This window comes from Pan paniscus, chromosome 11 (assembly GCF_029289425.2).
Source record: "Pan paniscus chromosome 11, NHGRI_mPanPan1-v2.0_pri, whole genome shotgun sequence".
In the NCBI taxonomy this organism is placed as follows: domain Eukaryota; kingdom Metazoa; phylum Chordata; class Mammalia; order Primates; family Hominidae; genus Pan; species Pan paniscus.
Genome location: NC_073260.2, coordinates 24569635 through 24593923, shown reverse-complemented (window position 1 = coordinate 24593923; position 24289 = coordinate 24569635). Strand labels below are relative to the sequence as shown.

Genomic DNA, 24289 nt, shown 5'->3' with positions numbered 1-24289 from the left:
CCCGTGGATTGCTGTTTTGATGCGAGGCAGACGGTGTAGTGTCAGAGAGTGACCTGGATCCAAATTCGGGCTCCTCCATGTACTAGCATGGGTCTTTATGGCCTCTCTTTCTTTTTCAGGGATGTTCAATGTGAGATTAGGCTACTCAACTACAAAGTCTTCTAATTCATAAAAGGAACCCTGTAGATTCTCTCCTTCCCTCCCTTTCCCTCATCTGACCAGAATGACACCATCTGTGGTGTTCAGTTTAAGGTTTATTATAATCTTAAGGTTTTAAGGTTTATTATAACTATGAAAGTCAGTTGCCATTTTGCAGCCAAGTACATGGAGAATTAGATGCATTTGAAAAAAAAAAATCCCAAGAGATTACCCTTAGACTTAATCTAGAAAGAAAAACAAAGGAACACATTAACAAAAGAACTGACAGTGTGAAAATTCTTCAGTCTTCAATGCCAGTTTATTAAGTTACATCTATTAAATATATTAACACATACAACATTTCATTTACAGAGATTAGAATTCATACACTAGTACCCAAAGACATGGGATGCATACCAGTTAAGTACGTATCCAACAACATACAATATGCATTTTACCTTGCGGTTGATGTTTTAACATAAAACATAAAATCAATGAAAGCACATGGGGTTTGTCACTAAAACCACATAAACACCTACACTTCTTCAATCTGTACACCCCTGAAACAAAAAAAGGGGAACATTACATGCTTTAATGACTTTAAGAATAAAATCATTTGATGAAGTTCAGCTACTTTATTTACTTGGCAGTGTGTCTTGTTCCTCCTGAATGTGTACACTGTGAGAGTAGGACTTGCCTGTCGCATTCCTTCTCAGCTCTGCAGTATCCAGGTAAGTGCTGCCATGTGACAGATACTCAAAACAAAAATGATTTATGAATGAAGTTGAAAGACTGCTGGGCTTATTGTTAAGAGATCTAAATTCTACTTTTAGCATCCAACTAGCTACTGTCTGGCACTGGCCATGAAGGGTGACAGGGTGTGGATGTGATGGCTCCCTCTGAGCCTGGGTTTCTTCATCCTTGAAATGATATAACTTGGAATAAGCTCCGCAGATACTGTCATTTCTAAAATTCCATGACATTTCTCTATTGGCCAAGATCTTAGGGGTATTTTGTGTTGGACACTCTCTGGACAAATGGGAAATGACAGCTAATTACTGAACTCTTGAGAAGGCCTGCCAGGTTTGTAATGATCAACTAGAACACATGGAAGTCAATGAACAAAAGGCCACATAATCATAGACTTGAAAAAGACCTCAGAGTTCCTTTGGCTTAATCTCTCCCCCAACCTCTGTGAAGAATAGCTTCTACAAAAACCCTTGTGACAAGCCCTTTGTTTGAGTATCTCCAGGGACTGAGAAATAGCATCCTAGAAAAATTCTATTTTGGAGTAGAAAGTTCCTTTGGGGATCAAGCCAGAGAGGGCAACCTTGTAACTGCAACTCTGTAGCCCTAGCTCTCTTCTCTGGGGAGCTACAGTAGAAGTCTCCTCCCACTTCCATATTGTCCTACAGGTGTTTGAAAATACTTGTCCCATCTTCCTTCAAATCACTAAAATGAACTCTATTTGCGAAGAGTAGAGAGGTTAGAAGAGTCCAGGATTATGATTCAGGAAGACAGCTTCCTAGCTCTAGATCAGCCCTTAACTCACTATGTGGCCCTGGGCAAGTAACTTCTTCCATCCAGGCTGGTGTGGTATTTTCATCTTAAAATGGGGTGATGGAAGGGGTGGAGGCAAGTGTGTCTCAGAGCTGGGGAAGTTGTAAATGTGGTTGTTAGAGGGCGACGGGGCATGGATGTGATGGCTCTGATCCACATTCTCTCACCACTGGTGCAAAAGGATTCAAGGCTTATTAGGTTAACAGTCTACTAAATTCTCTGTAGGTCCAGCTGCCAATATGATGCAAAAATGTTAATATCCAGGATAAGGATGTACACTTGAAAATTCTGCTACAAATATCAAAACACTTCTAGGACTCTGGGCCATAGGAAAGCCAGAAATCTTAAGGCAAGAGATGTTTGCATGTGTTTTTAAGGTACAGAATATAAACAGTTCTGTCTTGCAGAATTAATCCCCAATGTCACAATCATGGAAACAGAATTGGGTAAGGGCTTGGGAAAATACCTTGCAAGAGAATGTTGGCAATGGCCGTGCCTTGTGCACAGTGAGTTAGTTAAACTTTTATAATCCAGGGGGATTACTGACCAGCACAGAGGTGGAATTTCCTCTGGGGTGATGAGAACTGAATAGTTTAGATTGAAATGGAGCCAAGAGTTCTGGTGTGCTCTATTATTGATTCAACCTGACATATTTCAGGAAGTGAAAACGTACACTTTTCCCTTTTCTTACCGTACCTTAGTAAAAAAAATCAGAGGCTGGGCACAGTGGCTCACGCCTGTAATCCCAGCACTTTGGAAGGCTGAGGCGGGCGGATCACGAGGTCAGGAGATCGAGACCATCCTGGCTAACACGGTGAAACCCCGTCTCTACTAAAAATACAAAAAATTAGCCGGGCATGGTGGTGGGAGCCTGTAGTCCCAGCTACTCGGGAGGCTGAAGCAGGAGAATGGCGTGAACCTGGGAGGCAGAGGTTGCAGTGAACTTAGATCGTGCCACTGCACTTCAGCCTGGGTGACAGAGCAAGACTCTGTCTCAAAAAAAAAAAAAAAAAGAAAAGAAAAAGAAATTTTAGTAGCATAAGCAATTCTGTTCTGCCAAATAGACTGAAACCATGCTAGCATCAAAATATTAGTGATTCTGTGCATTTTGATCATGGTCTGTGTATTTGCTGAGGAACACAGATTTTCAAAGCATTTCTGGGTCATCCATAAAGTTCTAATATTTTTAAGGGTATTGATGACCAAACTTGAATATAGCAAATAATAACCTTTCTCTACATGTAGCTTAAATAATGGATTCTACAATAAAAAATGGGAACTTTTTTACCTTCTTGATTTATGGAAAACTACCCTTGAGTAGCTATTTTTAAAAAACCACATCGAGTAAACACAAATCATTTTGTTAGTCATCAGCCTTAATCAAATGGCATCCATTTTCATAATGAGAATAGATCCATGTGTCTAAAGTTAACGAATTAATTAGCTAATACAACCAAAATAAATTAAAGAATCTGCAGACAGTAGAGGTGCTGGGAAGTTAGAATGAGTGTGTCTGAGACTAAATAATTTATCTCTGTGTCCCCAGGGGCAGTAGGTACTCAGTAAATGTTTGTGGAATTGATTTGAATTCAGCCTTTTGAGTGACATTTAACCAGCAAAGCATTTTCTCCCTAAATTTACTGTTTTCTAAAGCATGCTTCTTCCTCCCTCCCAAACCCTGAATACACCCCATTAACCCCTTTTAGGGGAACATCACATGATCTTAAAAGCATTTTCCCACCTCACTTTTGAAAACAGTGCACTAATTTTTGCTATGGAGATAATGCCTTGGGAACAGAAGTTCTGACATGAGCCCTATTAGGAATGTCTGACTGTGCCTTTCCGTAAAAAATATACTATACAGAATTTAACAAAATCAGCACTAAAAACTTGAGCTATGATACATTCTTTAAAAAACAAGCTTATGACAGGAGCCAAATAAATGCACAGCAGGGAATTTCCCAAAGCCTCAAATGTCTTCGAATATTAGGAAATTCCTGTCTTGGGATAAATTTCCAGATCCACCAGATCACCTACAGAACAGTGGGCAGGTTTGAGCAGGCCACTCTTCTGTGCAAATCTCCTCCTGCATACCAAAGCTGCTTGGTGCTCTCATGCACCATGAAGACTGGTTCAGAAAGAACATTTTATGTTTTTAATGGGTGTTAGTTCTGATCATGGAGCTAGACTAGAGTTATTGAGGAAACATTCTCGATCTACCAATAAATATTGTCCTAGGAATTGGTTGAGGGAATATTCTCCTATCAAGCAAGTTTTGGAGTTACTGAGAAATCTTTCTTTTCTGCTTTAAGTCAAGGGTAATTCCTCCATCTGAGATGCCCTTTCCCTGTGGTCATCTGGGACCCGCCCAGTTTCTTCCAGGCTTCACTTCCTCTATGAAGACTCTGGTGAGCCAGGTGGAGGTGACCACACTCCTCTGTGCTCCCACTGAGTCTGTGCTGACTGTTTTGAGAAAGGGAAGGCAAGAAAAAGGCCTGGTTTAAGTTAGCCTAGCAGAGGTTAGAAAATATATTTAGAGCCTTAACTTCAAAACTGAGAAATCAGAAATTAATTTTTATTTAATTATAACTCAATAAATATTAATGAAGTGCTCCTGCTACACTGGACACTTTGCTCAGGAGCCTCTCAAATGCCTCTCTGCCTCTATAGTCTACTGGAAACCAGAGTGAGAGTGATTTTGGTGCCAAGTTTCCTCTCAGACTCATCCATGAGGTCTCCCAGGATAGGAAGCATTTATAATACGGGCCAAGGGTCACCAGTCGTATAATACCAAAATGCTCAGATGGCACAGAATGCATGAAGTTAACATCTTTCATTCTCATGAGCTCATTTGCTCCTTGGAAACAAATGGGCAGATTCCTGCTTTGCAGACAAGTCAACAAAGGCTAAGAGAACAGAGCTGCCTCTCCTGCCCTTGACATATTAGCGTAGGAAAGTCATACAGACTAGAGGATATGAACCCACTGAAGCACAGAAGGGACCTCCGCAATGTCCAGCCTGTCCTCCAGGGAAGGTCTTGGCTAGGCTCATTAGCTAATCCCATATGTAAATCCCTTTGAATATTTTAAGGGAAAATACCCACATAATACTCTGCATATAAAGTTGCAAATCAAACCTCAAAGATCTAGGTTAACTTCCTCAGATTTGGTGTTTGACTTCTTTTTTCCCTTCCCCCATGGAATAAGTCCATTGTCTCTCAGCATCAAACAAGTTGGCAGTGTAGTTGATCTAGTTAACTAGGTATCTGTCTTCAGGTTTCTTCAGGGAACTAATCAGCTGGCTATCTTCCAGTCAGCTGGCTATCTTCCACAGTCAGTAGAGTGCCAGAAATCTGATGTAACAGTTTCAGATGATATTTTTTAAAGACTTGGAGTTATTATTTTATTTTTTTTTGGACAGAGTTTTGCTCTTGTTACCCAGGCTGGAGTGCAATGGCGTGATCTGGGCTCACCGCAACCTTTGCCTCCCCAGTTCAAGCAATTCTTCTGCCTTGGCCTCCTGAGTAGCCAGGATTACAGGCATGCGCTACTACGCCCGGCTAATTTTGTATTTTTAGTAGAGATGGGGTTTCTCCACGTTGGTCAGGCTGGTCTCGAACTCCCGGCCTTAGATGATCCACCCGCCTCGGCCTCCCAAAGTGTTGGGATTACAGGTGTGAGCCACCGCGCCTGGCCAAGACTTGGAGTTATTCTTTAGAGTATGTTGACTGATGTTTGATCAGGAAGCATCTAGTGGTGTTCATATAAGTTTTGAGTGGAGTCTGTCTTGTTTTTCATAGTGTCTTCTGGGTTAAGGTAGCACCCAGCACAAAATAGGTGGGCAAGAAAACTCTACTGAACACAAGCAACTGTTGTATTTTTGACATACATGTGAAACTCATACTTCTTTATTTAGATATCTGTGTACATAATCAAAAGAAAGGTAGCTTTTCTCACATGCTGTAGATGACGTGAAAACCAACTCCTTCTGTGAGAACATTCATGAGACATACCAACTCTCTTTTCATTTTTTTTAGGCAAGGCATGAAAGTATGTGGAAAAATTGGTGAAGGATTTTGCCTCTGAAAGTTTATACTGTTTTCTAGAGCTTTCCTTGGACTTCCTTCAAAGCTCCTGAATTGAAGCAAATTTATGATCAAATTGAACAATAACTGGACCACTGGTGACCATTGTATAGCAGGAAGGTGTTGAAATATTTCTCTTTCAATCCTGACCTGAGTAGATCATCCATTCCTTTAGTGATCAGTGTCTTAATATTTAGAAACTCGCCAATCCTCCAACCCATCTTAATAATATATTTGCTCTCTTCAGCCTTTTTCCAGTTAGTACTCTCATCAGTAAGGCACATGAAGTGTGAAATTTTGGGCCCCAAATTTCATAGCTAAACCGTTGTCCCTGTGGAATGCCCCCTACTCCCGGCCCCAAGAAAACCCCTGATTATAATTACATTTGAACAAAGAAAATTAGGAACTCGGTGGCAGAGGACTTTCATATAATGATATTTGCTCTCCTCCTATAGTAAGAAGGCTCCAAAGAAGGTTTTGTCTTCTTTTGTGTAATCCACCAAAGAGATGTCACTGACGTTCACCATTAGCTTGTCCCCTTCTTGCAAGGAGAACATGGCTCCGAGGTAGATGGGCTGGAACCAGTTGCTACCTACTTCGCACACAGACTTGGTCCCCATGAGGAGCTGGGTTGGCTCAGGGTAGCTGTCTGTTACCTTGGTGATGACCACAGTGATGGAGTCTGGCTTGTTTGGTCGGCCTGCTTGTCTGATTTCACTGCACTCAGAGGTCATCCCACGGAATGTGACCTGGGAGTAAATGAAGTAGTCTCCCGACTCTGGGATCAGCAGGAATTTGTTGGTATAGTTCATTCGGTTCTTGGTGAAGGCCAGGCCTAGTTCATGTTCCCAGTGCAGAGCTGGGAACTGATTTTTTAAGTGCTGTGTGGGAGTTTGTCTCACAACTGGAAAGACAAGAGAGAGGATTAATTTTCTCATTTGGAAACTGTAGACTTTGCTTAAAAAGGGTCTCATATCATTTTCAAAATAGACTAAAGTGATCGAATATACCTAACAGCTAAAAACTGCTTTGGGGAGGAATGAATGAAGAATATGTGACTGGACATACACATTTGTTCAAAGAGAATAGCATCTTGGACTAGTGACCTGGGGCAAATTACTTTGCCTTTCTGAGACTGAGTGGTCTGACCTGAAAATTTTTAATTTTACCTGAGACCTATGATCCTGGAGAACAATGAAGGTTAAGGAATCCCCCTATTCTTCTGTGTTTAGGAAAATGGCTTGCTGCGAGAATTAACCTTTCCCAAATGACTCAGATAAAACTCATCGATGCCTCTCTTGTTTACTTATGACAAGGCCAGGCACCAGACCCTTCAAATTCCCATTCTTTGCCCCATAAGTGATTGGCTGAACTGTTTTATCCCCATTCATCAATTGGAACAAAACACTTGTCTTACAGGCATGAGGTAAGTGATAGAAACTTGGCATCTCCCTGGTCCTAATCCTCACTCAGAGCTCACCACAAATAATTTCCTTTTAGTCAAATGATAACACCAATGTCTTGGGCCATAAGGATATCCCCCTGCAGATTGAAAATTTTCTTATAGGTCAGGAGGGTATGCTTCCTTTTTAACCTTCTAGGTTTTCAATGGGTTCTAACATATCCTTCTGCACTGTCTTGCTCTTTCCTCTGGAGTCTCAGAGGTATAGGAACTCTAGGTGTGAGGTGCCTTGGATTTCTACACTAGACTTGGAAAGTTGGCCAACTGGTGATAGTATGGAATTTCTCTTGATTTGGTGATAGTATGGAATTTCTCTTGATTTCTATACATCGATGAAAATTCTTTGGAAACACCTCCCTGAAGGTAAATGTTTAGTTACATCATCTTGAATAGGGCACAGATGAACTAGGTAAATTGGCAACTCTGGGGACTTTTTGTTTGTGACCAGATCCAGAATTACTTGCAGCTCCGAGTTGGAGAGAAGCCATTTCTGAATGACTCAGTGTATGAATGAAAGAGAGAGACAGGAGAGAAAGAGAGAGGGCCGATAGAATCTGAAAGAAAATGCCCAAGAGACATGGGCCTTTGGAACCCCCCCCACAGGGAAGAAGACATCCCAAAAACCCTCTACTGAGATACCTGCACTCACATGCTTATTGCAGCACTATTCACAATCGCAAAAATATGGAATCAACTTAAGTGTTCATCAACAGATGAATGGATAAGGAAAACGTGTGTGTGTGTGTATATACATATGTGTGTACACACATACACACACACACACACACACACACACACACACACTGGAATATTGAGGGGAGGAGTCTCTTACCAAGGAATGTGGTTTTCATTTTAAGACACTAGAATGAATTTTGGTAAAGTGCTGAAAGAAATCTCAGGATTCTGGCCCATGGTCTCCCGTAAAACACAGCAAGGAGGCTTACCTGTCAGGTGTGCCCTTGGCTTATCTCCATCTGCTCTAAGAGGTGCATCTGTAACAAAAGGAGAAATGTGCTTTGTATGAGACAAAGGGTGACTGAAATGAAGACGGCCCTTTGTGAGTTGCATGGTGCCTATGATAGGAGAGAAACCTTGATCTCCTCCAGCTTGGTCCAGTGCCACTCCTTGCAGGATTTTGGATTGGAATGTGGCACCCACAGCAAGCACCACCAAGGACAGGGTGACTCAGAAGAAAGAGTCTTGAACACAAATGAATCTTGGCCCCATGGCTTTGGGCAAGTTTATCTAGCCTGCCTGAGACCCTGTTTTCTCATCTCATCTAAGATGGGCACAGTATAGATGGAGGTACTTAGCATGAATTTTGCACATGGCCAATGCTCAATAAAGCACAACTCACTGCTCTTTCCCTCAAAATTCTTTCACAGGAGTGAATTGGCTTTTTGCCTTCTTCCATGGTCCCCTTAACTATATTCACTGAATAGATGGCCCAAAAGAAATGGGATGAAGAGTGGATGGGAACTATTCTTTAGCTATATGACCTTGGTGAATCCTTTTTCCTCTCTGGGCCTCTGTGTCTATTAGTTCTTGAGAAGACCTTAGAATTTCCCTTTGGTTCTCAGAAATATTATGTTGGATTAGGCATGGTCTAATTGCAGTTATAAATATGGTGGTGTTGATGATAATAAAAAGCAAAAATCAATTGCATACTTTTGATGTGCTAGACATTGTTCTAACCCCTTTATAAGAATTAACTGATTTAATTCACATTAACCCTTTTGAGTAGGATCTACTATAACCATTTTTACAGGTGAGTAAATGCAGGCAGAGACAGGTGAGATTATTTGCCCAAAGGTCACACTGCTAGTAGATTCCAGAGTTGGGGTTTGAGTTCAGGCCATCAGCTTCACAGGCCATGCACTTTGACATGGTGCCATTTTGCCTTCTTAGTGCCTGCAGCGGAGCCTCACTTCTCCTCTGGATTTGCATCCCTCAGCTTAGCAGCTTGTACTTAAAGACTCATCTCTGAACTTCCTGCATACAGAACTACTAGAAATGTTCTTATTCCCCACGAGGAAAGGCGTTGAAGATGAGCATACTTACAAACTTGCTGATGTGAAGGTGTAAACTCCTGTCCTTTTAGAGTCTATTGGGAAAGAAAGTATAGTTTAGACCAACTGTGGTCCTTTTGATCCCACTTACAGCTTCCCATAGCACAGGTATGATTACAAAGCTTCTGCTGCCCAGCCTGGGTACTCTGTGATGAGGGAAATGAGAATGAAAATATTTTTGTTGATGGGAATCTTGCATCTCAGCTCTCCACTTTCCTCCCCTGACACTTCCAATGACCTTCCTCTTTCTTAGGCTTGTCTCTGAAGCTCAACTTTAAGGTTCTTTTTTTGAGAGCTTTTCTCGTTCTATTCTAGGGGAACTCAGCATCTTGTCTATGCTTTTGTTATTTGAACAAATAATGGCACTTGCTTTATTTTCTTTCCTCTACCATAATTTAAAAACTGGGACTCTTCTTAAAAACGATACAGAAAAGAAAATAATGGCTATGTTCTCCTTTTCATCAGCCTCAACAATTCTTCCTTGTTTCTGTGCAATACATAAAGACTTTTTAAATAATTGCAACCCTAGTTTGTGAGCTATTTCAGATACCATATGATGGTGGAAGAGTAACTGCCTTAGAGGCAGACAGATCTGAATTTAAATCTTTGTTCCACCATTTATTAACAATATGACCTTGAGCAAGACTTTTTCTCTCTGAGCTTTGGTGTCTTTATTTCTAAAGTGGGAATAATAACATACTTAGCCCTAAATTACTCATAGGATCGAGGTGAAGAGCAAATCAGAAAATCTATGAGTTAGTGCAAAGAACGCATGGAAAATGAAGGAACCACCACTCACATACCTGAGCATAAAGCTTAATAGCAAAAGTATGCTCTTAGCTTACAAATAATATCATGCATTGGACTATTATACATGGTTGGTGGGAATATAAATTAGTACAGCCACTATGGAAAATATCATGGATATTTCTCAAAAAACTAAAAATAGAACTACCATACAGTCTAGCAATCTCACTACTGGGTATGTATTCAAAAGAAAAGAAATGAATATATCAAAGGGATACTTGCGCTCACATGCTTATTGCAAGACTATTCACAATAGTAGAGATATGGAATCAATCTGATCCATATCTCTATCAAGATATAGATGGAAGGATAAAGATAATGTGGTACATATAAACAATGGAATACTATTTGGCATAAAAAATGAAATCACGTTATTTGCAGCAACATGGATAGAACTGGAGGTCATTATGTTAAGTGAAATAAACCAGACACAGAAAGACACACTTTGCATGTTCTCATTGATATGTGGGAGCTAAAAGAGTTGGTCTCATGCGAGTAAAGAGTAGAATGACAGACACTAGGGGCTGGAAAAGGTGTGTGAGTGGGAGAGGACGGGGATGAAGTGAGGTTAGACAATGGGTACAAACGTACAGTTGGATAGAAAGTTTAAGTTCTAATGTTTGGTAGCAGAGTATGGTGACTATATTTAGGAACTATATATTATACTGTACATTACAAAGTAGCTAGAAGAGAAAACTTGAAATGTTCCCAACACATAGAAATGATAAATACTCAAAGTGATGGATACCCCAAATACCCTGACTTGATCATTACACATTTTATGTATGTAGCAAAATATCACATGTACCCCACACATATATAAAATATTATGTATCAATAAAAAAAAAATAAAACAAAATTTATGATATTAAAAAAAGCCTTCTCTAATATGATTTCCACTCAACCCAATCTTCTGATTTGGTTCTTGTTGCTACACAGTCTCCACTAATAGAGTGATCCTCTTATTATATGAACACTTGATCTATTTTACATCTCAAAATGTGTGTGTTGTGAGTGTATAGTCAGGTTCTATGATTTCCATATCTGCAGATTCAACCAACTGTGGATCAAAAATATTTGAAGAAAATTACAACCATGAAAATAATGCAAATAACAAACAATATAGCATAGCAACAATTTACACTGTATTAGGTATCATAAGCATTTACATGTATTAGCATTTACACTGTATTAGGTATCACAAGCAATCTATGGATGATTTAAAGTATATAGGAGGATGTGACTAGGTTATGTGCAAATACTATGCCATTTTATATCAAGGACTTCGGCATCTGCAGATTTTGGTGTCCATGGGGGTCTTGAAATCAATCCCTGTGGATACCGAGGGAGGACTGTCTCATGAATGAGGAATTGTGTGTCTGTGTGAGCATGAGAGAATACAGCTCCATCAGTGGGGAGACTAAATTGACGTGTTTTAGCATCTGTACACGTGTCTGTGATGTGGCGTCATATGTATGGATGTCTTGCCATCTGCCTGCGTAGTCATGTGGATGTAATTGTGTCATTGCTGAGTCTAGGTCTGTGAGCAGGTGTGTGATGTCAGTGATTTTATTAGAGCCGGGACCTCCAGCCTTTTTTCACTCCCAGGTCATGCTACCTCACCTCTACTAGAAGCCCCTTGAGGGCAGAAATCTTGTCTTTGAATGACTAACTGACTTTACAGTCTGTCCAGCCCCTTTCCGTCCACTTCTCAATTCTGTTAAAGCCACCATTACTGCTTTCTCTCGATTACCAGACCTGAAATTTTCTTTTTTTCTTCTTCTGCAAAACCAAGGGCTGTCATTTCTATTTTGCAACTTTTCTCATGGTGTTTCAATTCCAGGCCTTGGCATGCTGCTCTCCTGGATTCTTTTATCAGCCCCTGGCAGGGTCTTTGTACTTCAGTTTTCTCCTTTTCCTTGATCTATTTCCTGGCCTGCCTTCAGAGGGCTTTTTCTAAAGCATCACTTTATCTAGATACGACACTGCTTATTAACCTTCAATGGCTCCTCATGGCTCTTAAGACCCAGTCCAATCTCATTTTGTCTTGGCATTCAAAGTCCTAACTTATCCCAGTCTTGCTATCCTTTATTTACTTCTCTCTAAGCCCTCTGTGTTCCCAGCCATGAGAGGCAACCACTGTGAATTGATTCAAGGTATCTGAAGAAACAGTTAAGTGTAGTTACTTTATTGAATTAGTAGGAACACAGAGACCTGGCCCAGAAATGGGAGAATCAGAAGAAATTGCTCCTGAACAGAGTCTTACAGGTCCTGCAGGTACTAGCCAGGTGATAAAAGAGGTAATGACTATTCCAGACAAGGCCAACAGCTTGCACAACAGCAAATACCTCAATACCCTGCATCTGTGATGTGGTGTCATATGTATGGATACGACATGTAAGGAGGCTCAACAGGACATGGGAGTAGTTGGAAAACATCAAGGCTTTCTGCTGGGAAATGAATACATTATGTGCATTTGGCACAGAGTCATGAGTACAGCAGTTTTTGAAAACCTAAACCCAATTTCTGTGATCACTTATCCAGAATCAATAACTTGGATGGTCTTGAGGGAGTGGAGAAGCAGCCCAGAAATGAACTTATTCTGCAGTCTATTGCCTTCCTTGATATTGACAGAGCTGAAGGAATTGATCCTTTGGCAAGGCAGAAAACTGAAGGTGGAGTTCTCGAAGAGAATCAGAGAGATCTTGATTGCATCCTCTGGTGTAGGAAAGGTACCTGCCCTGGTTGGCCTCTTTTGATTTATTTAATTATCTGCTGAGAAATTTTGAACATCCTGCTTGTCTTTGGCTAAGATGACACTCAGCTAAGAGTTTACAACATTCCTTTTTGACTCAGAATCCCATTGTCATTAGCATGTATCTGAGCTGTGGACACATTTCCCTGTTTGCTCTGCTGGACTTCTGTAACTTGGGCACACATTTTATTTTCATATATGGATGGACAAGTATGGTCCAGTGTGCCACTAAACATCTGGAGGTGGTGACCAAGCCTGTTGGCAGATATTGAAGACTACAACATTCCAAGAGTCCACAAGAAGGACGTCAATTGAGACTCTGTCTCCAAGAACAACATCTAAACCTTCCATTGCTGCTTCTCTTAATAACAACTCTGTCTATCACAGGAGGAAAATTATTGTGATAGGAAGCAGTAATGAATGAGGAAGAAATTTGAGAGGATGGAATAATAGCTTATTTGAGAAAAGGTTTATGCATTACAGCTGTCCCAATACCTGCTCTCAGGATGGTTCCTGGGAACACCAGGCCAATGCAATGTCTTCTGTGTTCCAGCCCTGAGTCATCTCCATCACTTCTTGTTATTCTGGGGGCACCAAAGAGGTGTTGGCTCCTAAGAGGTGCTGGTCATGGCAACATTAGCCTCCAATTGAATAGACATGGTGTCTGATAATGAGATTATTCCTCCATACATATCTTTTCAAACCACTGGCTGAAATCCAGGATCGAATTTTATTATTTATTTGTGTGCTTATGACTTTTCTCGCTCTGAAAATTCAACCTGCCTACAGATGGGGACCTATATTCCTAGTGCCTCAGTCAGTGCCTGGCACTTTTGCCAGATTATCCAACTGGCGAAATGCACAGATTCTCAGGCATCAGGAAGACAGAGGCAGACAAAGAGAGTCAGAGAGGGGGTGAGGATGCAGTGACTTCAGCCAGAGTTTTATAATCCAAAAATCTAGGAAAGACAACTTTTTGTTCCTATTAAAAATGTTTGTCATTTAGTACTAGGGCCTCTAAAGGTCTTCATCAGGCTCTGTGTGGAGCATAGCTGTGGCTCTAGAAAGATTTGTTGTAAGCGGCAAGGCTTAGCCAGGAGCCAGAGTCAGAAAAGCAAATGTGTATGTCCATAAGCATGCATCTTAGAGGGAGATGGGATGCTTGCTCCCACCAGCATATGTTAGCCCTAAAAAAAACAGCTGGTGCTTCCCTTCCCCTACCCTCCTTAGTTCTTGTAGGTCAGGGAATTTTTCCTCTCATTTGATTTTTTTTTTTTTTTGTATGTTGACTGGTAATCCCTGACTCAAACTAACCATGGTCTGTTACTATAGGTATTTTTGGAATTACTTTAATTATTTAAATTGGGCAGAAGAAAGCATAAAGAGGAGACTGAAGTTTAGTGGAATGCTCCCCAGGTGCCAGGTCCTGTATTGGGCATTTATGTGTCTGCCTCATCTAATACCCCGGCTACTTTTAAAGGAGGGGTCAGCATCACATTTTCATGGCTTAGAATGGCACGAAAAGAGGTCAAGCAACTGTCCAAGGTCAAAGAGTGCATGGAGGGCTTGGGATCTGAACCTTTAGACCAAGTACAGACCCTGGCACATATTAGGAGCTTCATAAACATCAGCTGAGTGTACAATAGATGAACAAGCCTGAAGCAAGATAATCTTTGAGATTTCCTGGCATTTCCCCAGAAAAATCCCCTAAGTATATTTTAATTAATGATCCACGTAGCCTTTCCTCTCATGTACTATAGTCACTCTCTATCTCTATTCATAAACAGGGAGAGATATTCATCTCTTGCTGTCATAAATGCTGTAATTGCAAAGGCATAAATGTTTTATGATCCAAAACATCCTCCCAGCACTTCCAGGAGAAATATGCAGACGTTTGCCTCTTTGTCTCTTCCTTCTGCTTCTGCCTGTTTATACTTGCCCAAGGATAACGCCAACCTGGAAATGTTTTATTCTGAGGTCATTTCATTTCATCATCCTCCAAGGTGCCCTGGATAGGGCTTTATGTGCAACATTCAGCACAGTACAAAGCAAAGATGCTGGTGTTTGCAGGTGAGCAAATTTGGAAATCCCAGCTCCATTATTTCTTGGTGCTCTGATTGTGGCATGTCACTTGACCTCAATGGAACTGTTTCCTCGTCAATAAAAGCAGACAATAATTCTTACCTCCCAGGTCTATTGTGATGGCTCAGAAAGGCCACATATATAAGGTTCATTTTCCTCATTTCTTTGGGCTCAATATATGATTGTAGGCTGTATTGTTGGTTCTGCACATCCTCTTTTTGGTCTTAGGACTTCAGTTGTACACAGAAGCCACCCTTGTATCTCTTTATCACAAGGAGTAGATTTGGATGCTTTAGGAGCTCCGGGAGGCATCTGCTTTTCCCCAAGGACAGACATTCACTAGGCTTCCTCAGGCTTTTGAACTTCTGCCCTTTCAGAGTGCAAATAGATTGAGGGAATGGAATTTACGCCCCACCCACTTCACATCCCCAGCTTGTTGCTGCTGTCAGCTACAAGGAGGGGTCAGGCTGGGAGATGACCTCTTGTAGCCAGTGTGTGGTCTGCAGTGTATGCTCCATTGGGTGCGGATGCAGGAGTTCTCCAAGCTGGCCTGGCACTCAGCGATATGTTCACTTTACCTGGTGGTTGAGTGGATTGTGCCGTTACCAGCTGCAAGCCGCCTGGATGTCTGAGATTCACAGCCAGGCTTGCTTGCCCTTCCTGCCTCTGCACTTCCTCAGTGCACCTTCACTGCCTCTGCTTTCCCTTCCCTTTGCCCACAACCTGATCTTAGGAGTGAATATCTTCCAGGTATGCTGGTGCTTCCTGAGGTTATAGCAAGGGCATCTTCACTGAGGGATAAGGGGTCTGCAATTTACAAAGTACTTTTATCTCAACTATCTGTTTGTTTTCTCTAGATAGCACTGAAAGAGATTATCATGATCCCTAATCCTTCTGAAAGAGGAAACAACTTGAGTGAGATAAGAGGGCTCATCCCAGGTGGAGTGGGGAGGGGGAGGGGGAGGGAATCATGTCTGCTGAGCATCTATTCTATGGCAGCAGCTTTCTGGACATTTTGCAGAATTCTCACCATAGTGCTATATAGAAAGTGTATTAATCTCCTCATTTTATAGACAGTGAGTCTATGGCCCAGGGAGATCTAGTACATTTCCCGCCCCTCCAACCTTCCCTCCATCCGGAAAACACTTAGTGAGTGCCTTCTGTGTGCCAGGTACAGATAGGTGCCCTCAGGGGAGGAAGAGGACTGGCATTTATTGAGCACTTACTATGGGGTAGGAGCTTTTCATAGTTAAATCCTCCTGCCTATCCCAGGAGGTGAATACTTGGTTGGACTTATTCCCAAAGGCAGACAACATAGTGATTAGGAGAAATATATACAGTGGATTTAAATCCGTGTCGCATTCTTTAACTGTGTGACTGGGCACATTGTTTAGCCTTTCCAAACCTCAGCTTCATCATCTCTAAAATGTGGATAATAATAGTAGTTTCCTCATTGTGTGATTTCCGTTATTAACTGAGGTGATGCATGTAGCAATGATAGCAAACAAGTATTGCACATGTTTACCTACCAGATACCATGCTAGATGCTTTATAGGTGTGATCTCATGTACTTGTCTCAAAACCTTTAATATGAAAATATTTAGTGTGGTTTCTGCTATATAATAAGTTATTAAGAGGTCGCAGCTGTGATGCGGTGGAGCCATGGCTTTTCCTCAAGTCTGTGTGACTCTGAAGCCCAAGCCATCACTACAAGACCCTATTGGTCTGATTGGAGACCAGGAGGCCTCAGCGGGGAAGAATGGTTGAGGAATAAAAGGCAGGAGCATTGTAGAGATTTTCAGGGAGGCGTGAAGTGAGGTTGGAGGGAACCAAGGAGAATGTGGGGAGAGTGTGCAGATGATGCTGGAAGTAGGACTGAAAAGGGAAGGACAGGTTGGGCAGTGGTTAAACCCTGGGCAGGAATGCCTCCTATGGCATCCCTGGGGATTCGTTGTGAGGTACTGAGTGCCACTGCTGGGCTTGGGCTGAGTCACCTTGGTGCATTCTGCTTTGCCTGCACAGATTGTGTGCCAGAGCTGTGCCCAGAGAGGATGGAGGCCTGGTCTCAGGGCACCTGGGCCCAGAGTAAGGCCTGTGGACCCAATCTGAGGGCATTGGAAGATACTGTAGGGCCCAAAGAATGCCCAGCCTACAGGGCTGTCACGTGCAGCTGGGTAAAAAATGGATTGAGGAATTAGTGGGGGTTGGGAGGCAAGACCTGGGTGGGGAATGAAACACAGAGAGAGCTCATAAACATGGACCAAGAAAATCCCTCTAGTATCAACACCTACTCTCTGGCCAGGCGATGGCAAATTCCAGGGCAGGTGAAGAAGTTGTCTTCTATGATGTAATTTCCCTGAGCGGGGAAATTCCCTGGCCATAATAATAATAATTGTTAACATTTACTAATCCCTCACTCCTTGACAGACACTTCAAATACTTTATTTCTAATTATTCCCATTTTATACATAAAGAAGCCGAGGCCCGAAAGGGTTACGTAACATGGTTAAGAAGTGTCTAGGCCAGAATTCAAGCTGGATTTTAACTTTCAACCCTAAACTCTTCCAAGATACGTCTGTCTAATATTCTGCAGAAATCTAAAGGACCTAACAGTTTTATTATTTCTATACTTTTTTGTATAGGTAGCATACACATTTTGTATGGAAGAGGCTAGGTTTATAAATGACTCCCTCCTTCCCTTGCTGACAAGCCACCCAGTTTTCTACCAGGATGCTAGCAGAATTACTACTTTCTTTTGTGCACTTCCTGAGATATAACATGCATTTCCAAATATGTTCATATAGGTAAATATTTTCATAAAATGAATGTACCATATTATATATGCTGTTAATGCACTTTGCTTTTTTTTCAGTTAACTTGTGTGCAATGGGTTGTATTTGCTTGGCTGCATAAGAGGGTGAGATATTTATCTTTGCCATCTCTTGGTAGATTGCCTGTGATGTGCATCACATTCTGGTTTAATGCTTATTCAACAATAAAACTGTTTTCTTTCTCTACTACCTTTGTGGAGAGGATTTCTAGGTTGGGAGAAGACTTTGTTTTTTTTGTTTTTGTTTTTGTTTTTGAGACGGAGTCTTGCTCTGTCACCCAGGCTGGAGTGAGCTGGCGCGATCTCAGCTCACTGCAAACTCCGCCTCCCGGGTTCAAGTGATTATCCTGACTCAGCCTCCTGAGTAGCTGGGACTACAAGCGCACGCCACCACGCCCAGCTAATTTTTGTATTTTTAGTAGAGACAGGGTTTCACCATGTTAGCCAGGGTGGTCTCGATCTCCTGACCTTGTGATCCGCCTGCCTCAGCCTCCCAAAGTGCTGGGATTACAGGCATGAGCCACTGTGCCCGGCCAGATTTTGTTTTTAATTGTATTTCTGTAATGTAAGCATGCTGTGCTAGCTCTCTGATTCTTAATTCTTTCTTTGGAAAAATACAGGTAGCCTTACTCTCTGCTGGGCCAGTAGTTCTAGATGGGTGACTCTGTGGGTGGCATAAGATTTGCCATGTGAAGTTCCTCACTGGGAGAGGGGTGAGGCTCAGTAACTGGTATAGTTGTGGTAATAGTTTTCTCCATGGTATTACTGATCTCCTTCTTCCTTTGATCCATGGTGTGGCCACCTGGCACTTGGAACAGCACAAATATGGCTGCCTGAATGCACAGGGGAGGAGGCCAGATGGTCCAGTTTCAAACTGTGGCTCTGTCACCGACTAGAGGTATGGGATTGGGCAAACCTCTTCAATCCCCTGGGCCTCAGTGTCCCTATCTGCAAAACTAGGCACTTTAGGCTAGCTGACCTTCAAAGGCCTTGTTATCTCCAATGACCTGCGATCATCTGACTGGTTTTTATCCATAATGGCGTCTGTGATCTGGACCTCAGCCACAGCTTCTAGCCCAGGTGCCTTCCTTCCCTTCTCCAGAAAGCTTTTCCTGAACCACCCCTGTCTCTGTGGCTGGGCCGGGAGAGCATCTGAAATTCCATAGCACCTCTCTGTTGAAATAGCCTATTTCCTGAGGCCAACATCAAATTTTCTCTGTAGTTGCCTGGTGCCTGGGGTAGAGTGATGATCACGTCACAGCCACCATGTGCATGCGGCTCTCCCCACATTTCTAACATACACAGTGCTCCTTCTGCACACACCTTATTGGTGCTGTCAGAGTATTGATATTAATACCCCCTTCGGAGAAAAGGAAAAAGGCTCAAAGAAATGAAGCCACTTGCCTATTTTCATAGCTGGAAGTGAGCCACATTTCACTGTATGTTTACCCAAGTTCTCCTTGGTGCCCTGGTTTTCCCTCCTTGAATCCAGTCTTTTCCCATCTCCTCTGAGCCATTTCTTCTCCATCAGTCCCTCCAGATCCTCTCTCAGCCCTTCCTGACCCTGCTCTGTCCTGTGAAGCTGACTCCTGGCTCAGTTGCCCCTGGACCTTTGAGCTCTGGCTTCCTCCTGAGCCTGGTCAATGGGATTGGATTGGAGGCAGGGTGGGGGATGGGGGAGCAGTCAGCATTCCCTCCTTCCTTCTGTGCTCTTGCTGCTGTTTTGGCAGTGACTGCCTTTCTCCCCAGAGCCCTTAGGTCTTCCAGGCAGGCTCTCTCCTAGGCTTTAGTTCTCTCTGGGTTTCTCTAACACTTCTCCCTCCATGTGCCCTTCATGCCAAGGCATGGTTGCTGGTTTCCCACTGTTGCTAGTCCTGGATGCTCCAGCCCTTTCAGTTCCCTTCAATCCGTCTGCATCTCAGCAAAGAGGCCCTTCTTTAAATCCCTTCAAACTCTTTAAATATTCTTCTACAAATGCACTTTCTTGAGTGAGCCAGCTGTTTCTTTTCAGGACCCTGATTGCTACATGAGCCCAGCCTCACCCCCATTTCCCTCTCCTTTTCTTCTGACACACTAAGAAGTTACAGAGCCTGGGCAAACCAGAGCTGCAATCATCCCCACACATCTGCTCTCCAGGAAGATGAGTTTAATGATAATGGAATGGATGGTGTCAGCCTTATTCATTTCTTGAGCATCTGCAATTGGATAGGCACAGTGATAGATTCAGGTAGGGGGAGTAGCAGTGAGTAAAAAAGACCCCGTGCCTTCCTTCACCGAGCTTCCCGTCTAGTGACAGTGCATGTCTCCATCTCACCTTCTGGCTGGGCAAGTCATGGATCCTCCCTGGCCTGTCACGTTCTGCTTGCTGGTCTTCTAGATAGACAAAGGCAGTCCTCGCCTTCTGCTGACCAAGGGCTCTCAGACATCATCTTGATTGTGGGAACCTGTCATGCCTCTGGGCTTCCTTCAGACCCCAGTGCAGGTTTCTGGAGGCCACTCAGTGTCTCATTCAAGGACAACTATCTCCTTCTGGCTAAAGAGGGACAGAGTCCCAGAGCACCAACTGGGCGCTGCAGTTTGACTTCCAGCAGAAACTGGCCCCTTGGTGGTCAAAGGGTCAAAGTCTGACTTCCCATGACCTGCGGTTCTCCTTTAACATAAACAGCATTTCCGGTTTGTCTGCATATTTCTACATTTTATGAGCAATGGCATCTGGCCATGAATGCTGCTGCCTGAATCACAGTCTGTTTGTTGACCCTGATGGAGCAGCGAGAATTACAGATTTTCCATGGCTTACTTGTGGTGTCTATGCTTTGAAACCGGCCAGGATTGCTTAGAGGCCAGGTTTCCAGTTAAACCCATTGAAAACCCATTTTTTTCCCTTTGCAATTTAATACTTTGAACTGAAATGAAATCAGCCACCATAGATTATGAAGGGACATTTTTAAAAAGGATATTACTGGAAAGACACATTCCTTAGATTTTGAGGTACATCTTTGTTGTTCCCAGCCAAGAATTATGTTTTCTTCTTGACACCTATCGCTGCCCCTACCATTGTTCTCCCTAGACTTCATATTCTTTTTCTGACTAGGCTTCTCCCAGGCCTCAGCAAGACCTTAGAGATAGACAACCAGGCAGGAGGTTCTTTCTTAAGCTCTAAAAAGAGAAAAAGTTCTAAACCCAAGAAAAAGAGTGGGTAAAGAAATTATAGCATCCACATATAGGAATGTGTATCTATAGCATCATGTTGTTGTGAATTCATTAGCATATAAATAAAATCATAATATATTAGCAGACTCAGAATAATCTCGTCTCATTAAAAAATCCATTTTATATCTGCCATATAATTCTGTACAGAATTATATATCCCAAACTGTTAACAGTGGTCAGCTATAAGAGTTATGGGTAATGATGACTTTCTTCCTCTCCTTATCTGTATTTTCTAACTTTTTTCAATGACTGTGTTAGTTATGTAATTTTAAGTTTTTTTCTTAAATAAAAAGAATGTTCCCAAATTACCAGTATACTATGATTATAATTATCTAAAAAATATGAGGCTGAAGGTTATCCCCACAGTAGAAGAAGGGACTGTTCATTCCCTAGAAATATTGAGAATAAACACCAAATTGAACCTCTCCACCCCTCCCACTCTACATTTCCTCTGCATGTAGAAACAAGAAATGTGATACATCAAGAAACTCTGTCCTCTGTCCAGAGCTGAAATAGTTGCCACTCACTGCAGAGAGTCCACTGATCCTCCCCAAGGTCAGAGTGCCATGTGGCTTACCTGGAACTGCACACAGGCCTCTCCCTGGGCCCGGAGCTGGCTGACAAGCAGGTATGTGGTGAGTCCTGCAAGGAAGGGGAGCAACACCAGGCAGCAGGTGAGAGCCCAGCGTGCGCTGCTGCTCCTGGCCTTGGGCCTGCAGCTGCCGTGCTCTGGCAGCATTTCCACACTGGCTGTTTCCCCAAAGCTCAGTCCCAGATCCTCGGCCATGCTCCTGCTGCTCCTGGAGGCACCTCTGACTCCTGGGCAGAGAGAGCCCCCATTAAATAGAAGACCAGCTCTCACAGTGGGTGACTTAATCACTCAGTCTCCTCCTTCCCCTTTCCTCTCCCCTCCCCTCTTCAAGAGCACACTGTGGCCCTACCCTGCTAGAGAATGCACCGCCTACAACAGAAACCAAGTTTGGTTTGAGGAAAAAAAAAAAAAAAAAAAGAAGAAGAAGGAGAAGAAGAAAGCTTTCCCAAGCATATTTATATACAGTATGCTCATGTGCTCCTTCCTTCGTTTACAGAAGGAAGTTAGGAAAGTCCCTGAAGGAGGAGAGAAAGAATTCATCAAGTCAGTGGGTGGGGCAAATTAAAATATACCTGTTCCCTGCACTGGAGGCTTACCAGCTGTGCCAGTCTGGGGAGTGTGCTTCTGGAAGTGAAAGTGAGGGATGAGAGGTGTGTGGTTTGCAGGTTGGGAAACGGAAATCACATTTGCATCAGCCCTTTGCAAAGTGCTGCCTAGCCCTCTGTCATTTTGAACCTCATAGAAATTCATTCTCAGTGTACAGATGGGAATAGCAAAGTTCTAAAAGGTGAAGGCACTTGTCCTAGGTCATCCAAGGATGAAGACAGAGGAGCTAGGAAGATGACCTAGTTCTAAATCACGGCTTGGAGTTGTAACCTCTAGCACATGACTGCCCATGAAAGGAAAGTATTTCCAGCCTGCATTGACCATTGTTTAATCAGAGTACGAGGTCACAGATCGAGGTGACTGTCTGTGAGGGTAGAACATTAACCACTACTCCCTGATTAGTCTAAAGTTAATTGATCATGTGATGTGCTTTGCCTGCCGTTGGGTGTGGGGGCCACAACATGTAATAAAAGATTATATTTATTAAGTGCTTACTTTGTGCCAATCACTGCTCTAAGTTAAATATATCAATAAAATTATTCAATCCTGAGATAAGTTTTGTGACAATAAAGCTATCATTCTCATTTTACACATAAGAAAATAAAGCACAGAGGGCAAGTGGTAGAGCCAGGATTGGGACTCAGGCAGGCTGACTGCTGGCTTCTTCACCATCACACTTCACCGTAGGTACTGCTGGATCATGCATGTTCATAAATACCTGCACTGTCTTTACCCAGGAGGGGGTAAGACCCTGCAGTGAGGGGGCTGAGGGGGCTTCCTGGAGAAAGAGGTGGTCTTGGAACTCGGCCTTAGAGCTCAGGGAGGGTTGATCTCAGAGGAAAGTAAAGGACCCTGGGAAAAGATGGGTTCTAGAAATAGGAAAGTTTAAGGAATGGCCTGTGATGTATGGCAGAAACCAGTTTTACTAGCGCCTCCATCCAGTTGCTACTTCTGGTTATATCACAGCCTGGACTCTTCAGGCTACTTGGAAAGGCCTTTCATGGCTTGGTCCCTGCTCACTGTCACCTGTCCCCAGTGTCCAGCCTCAACTTTTACTACTTTCCCAAGCTGCAGTTCCCTGGATACACTATTGACTAGCTGTACTGTTGCAAAATGGAAGTGTCCAGTCCTCTTCCTTCATATCACTATGCTCCTATGCTCATTCTAGCAAAGGATGATTTTCATGTCCCATGGCTACTCATTCTTGGTTTAACAAATCTATTAAAAAATGTCTTTGAGACTAACCTAAATCTCTGCTATTGTAACTTAACCTTTCTTTTCTATGCTCCTGTTCCTTAATTGTGTGTAGAAACCATTTTTGTATCCGCCTGCCTCCAAGATTGGGTAAGATGATCATATTCTATGTTCCTATAGCTTCCCTTTCTTCCCTATCATTGAATACCTCCTACTAGACTATGTTTGACCATTCCTTCTGTCTCCCCAATTAGACCATCAGGTCTGGGAGAGCAGGTACTAAGTCATAACCCTTCCCCATGACTATTGCTCCTAACTGTTATTCAATAGACTCATTACCATCTACTAAAATAAGCATCTAACGTATTTTCAAAGAATTCTAGCAAAGGATGATTTTCATGTCCCACGGTTACTCATTCTGGGTTGAACAAATCTATTAAGAAATATCGTTGAGATTAACCTAAATCTTTGCTATTGTAACTTAACCTTTCTTTTGATGACTGAGTAGCATTCTATGGTACGGATATACAACAGTTTGTTTAATCATTTGCCCACTGAAGGACATTTGGATTATTTCCAGTTTTGAGTTATTATGAATAATGCTGTTGTGAATATTTGTGTACAGATTATTTTGTGTGAACATGTTTTCACTTTTTCTGGTATAAATGCCCAAAGTGAAATTGTTGGCTGTATGGTAAACATATGTTTAATTTCCCATGGTAAAATTAACTGCCATGGTAAAAACATACCATGTTTTTTACCATGGTATGTTTTTACTATGGCAGTTACCTATAAAATTTAAGCAGTTGCCTAAATATGGCAGTTATCTACAATTAATTCTGTAGGTAACTGTATGGCAGTTACCTACAACCAGAGTGGTTGTATCATTTTACTTCCCAC

General features: G+C 42.4%; 1 protein-coding gene across 1 annotated transcript; it reads right to left on the bottom strand.

Moving 5' to 3' along the window:
• Window positions 1-421: 421 nt before the first annotated feature.
• Window positions 422-22821, bottom strand: TNFSF15 (TNF superfamily member 15). Its single transcript, XM_003833078.4, has 4 exons — window positions 21575-22821; window positions 9306-9348; window positions 8189-8236; window positions 422-6686 (listed from the first exon to the last, which is right to left on the bottom strand). Exons 1-4 carry the CDS (start codon window positions 21782-21784, stop codon window positions 6232-6234), a joined length of 756 nt encoding a protein of 251 aa, XP_003833126.3. The 5' UTR covers window positions 21785-22821; the 3' UTR covers window positions 422-6231.
• Between the last annotated feature and the right edge of the window lie 1468 nt (window positions 22822-24289).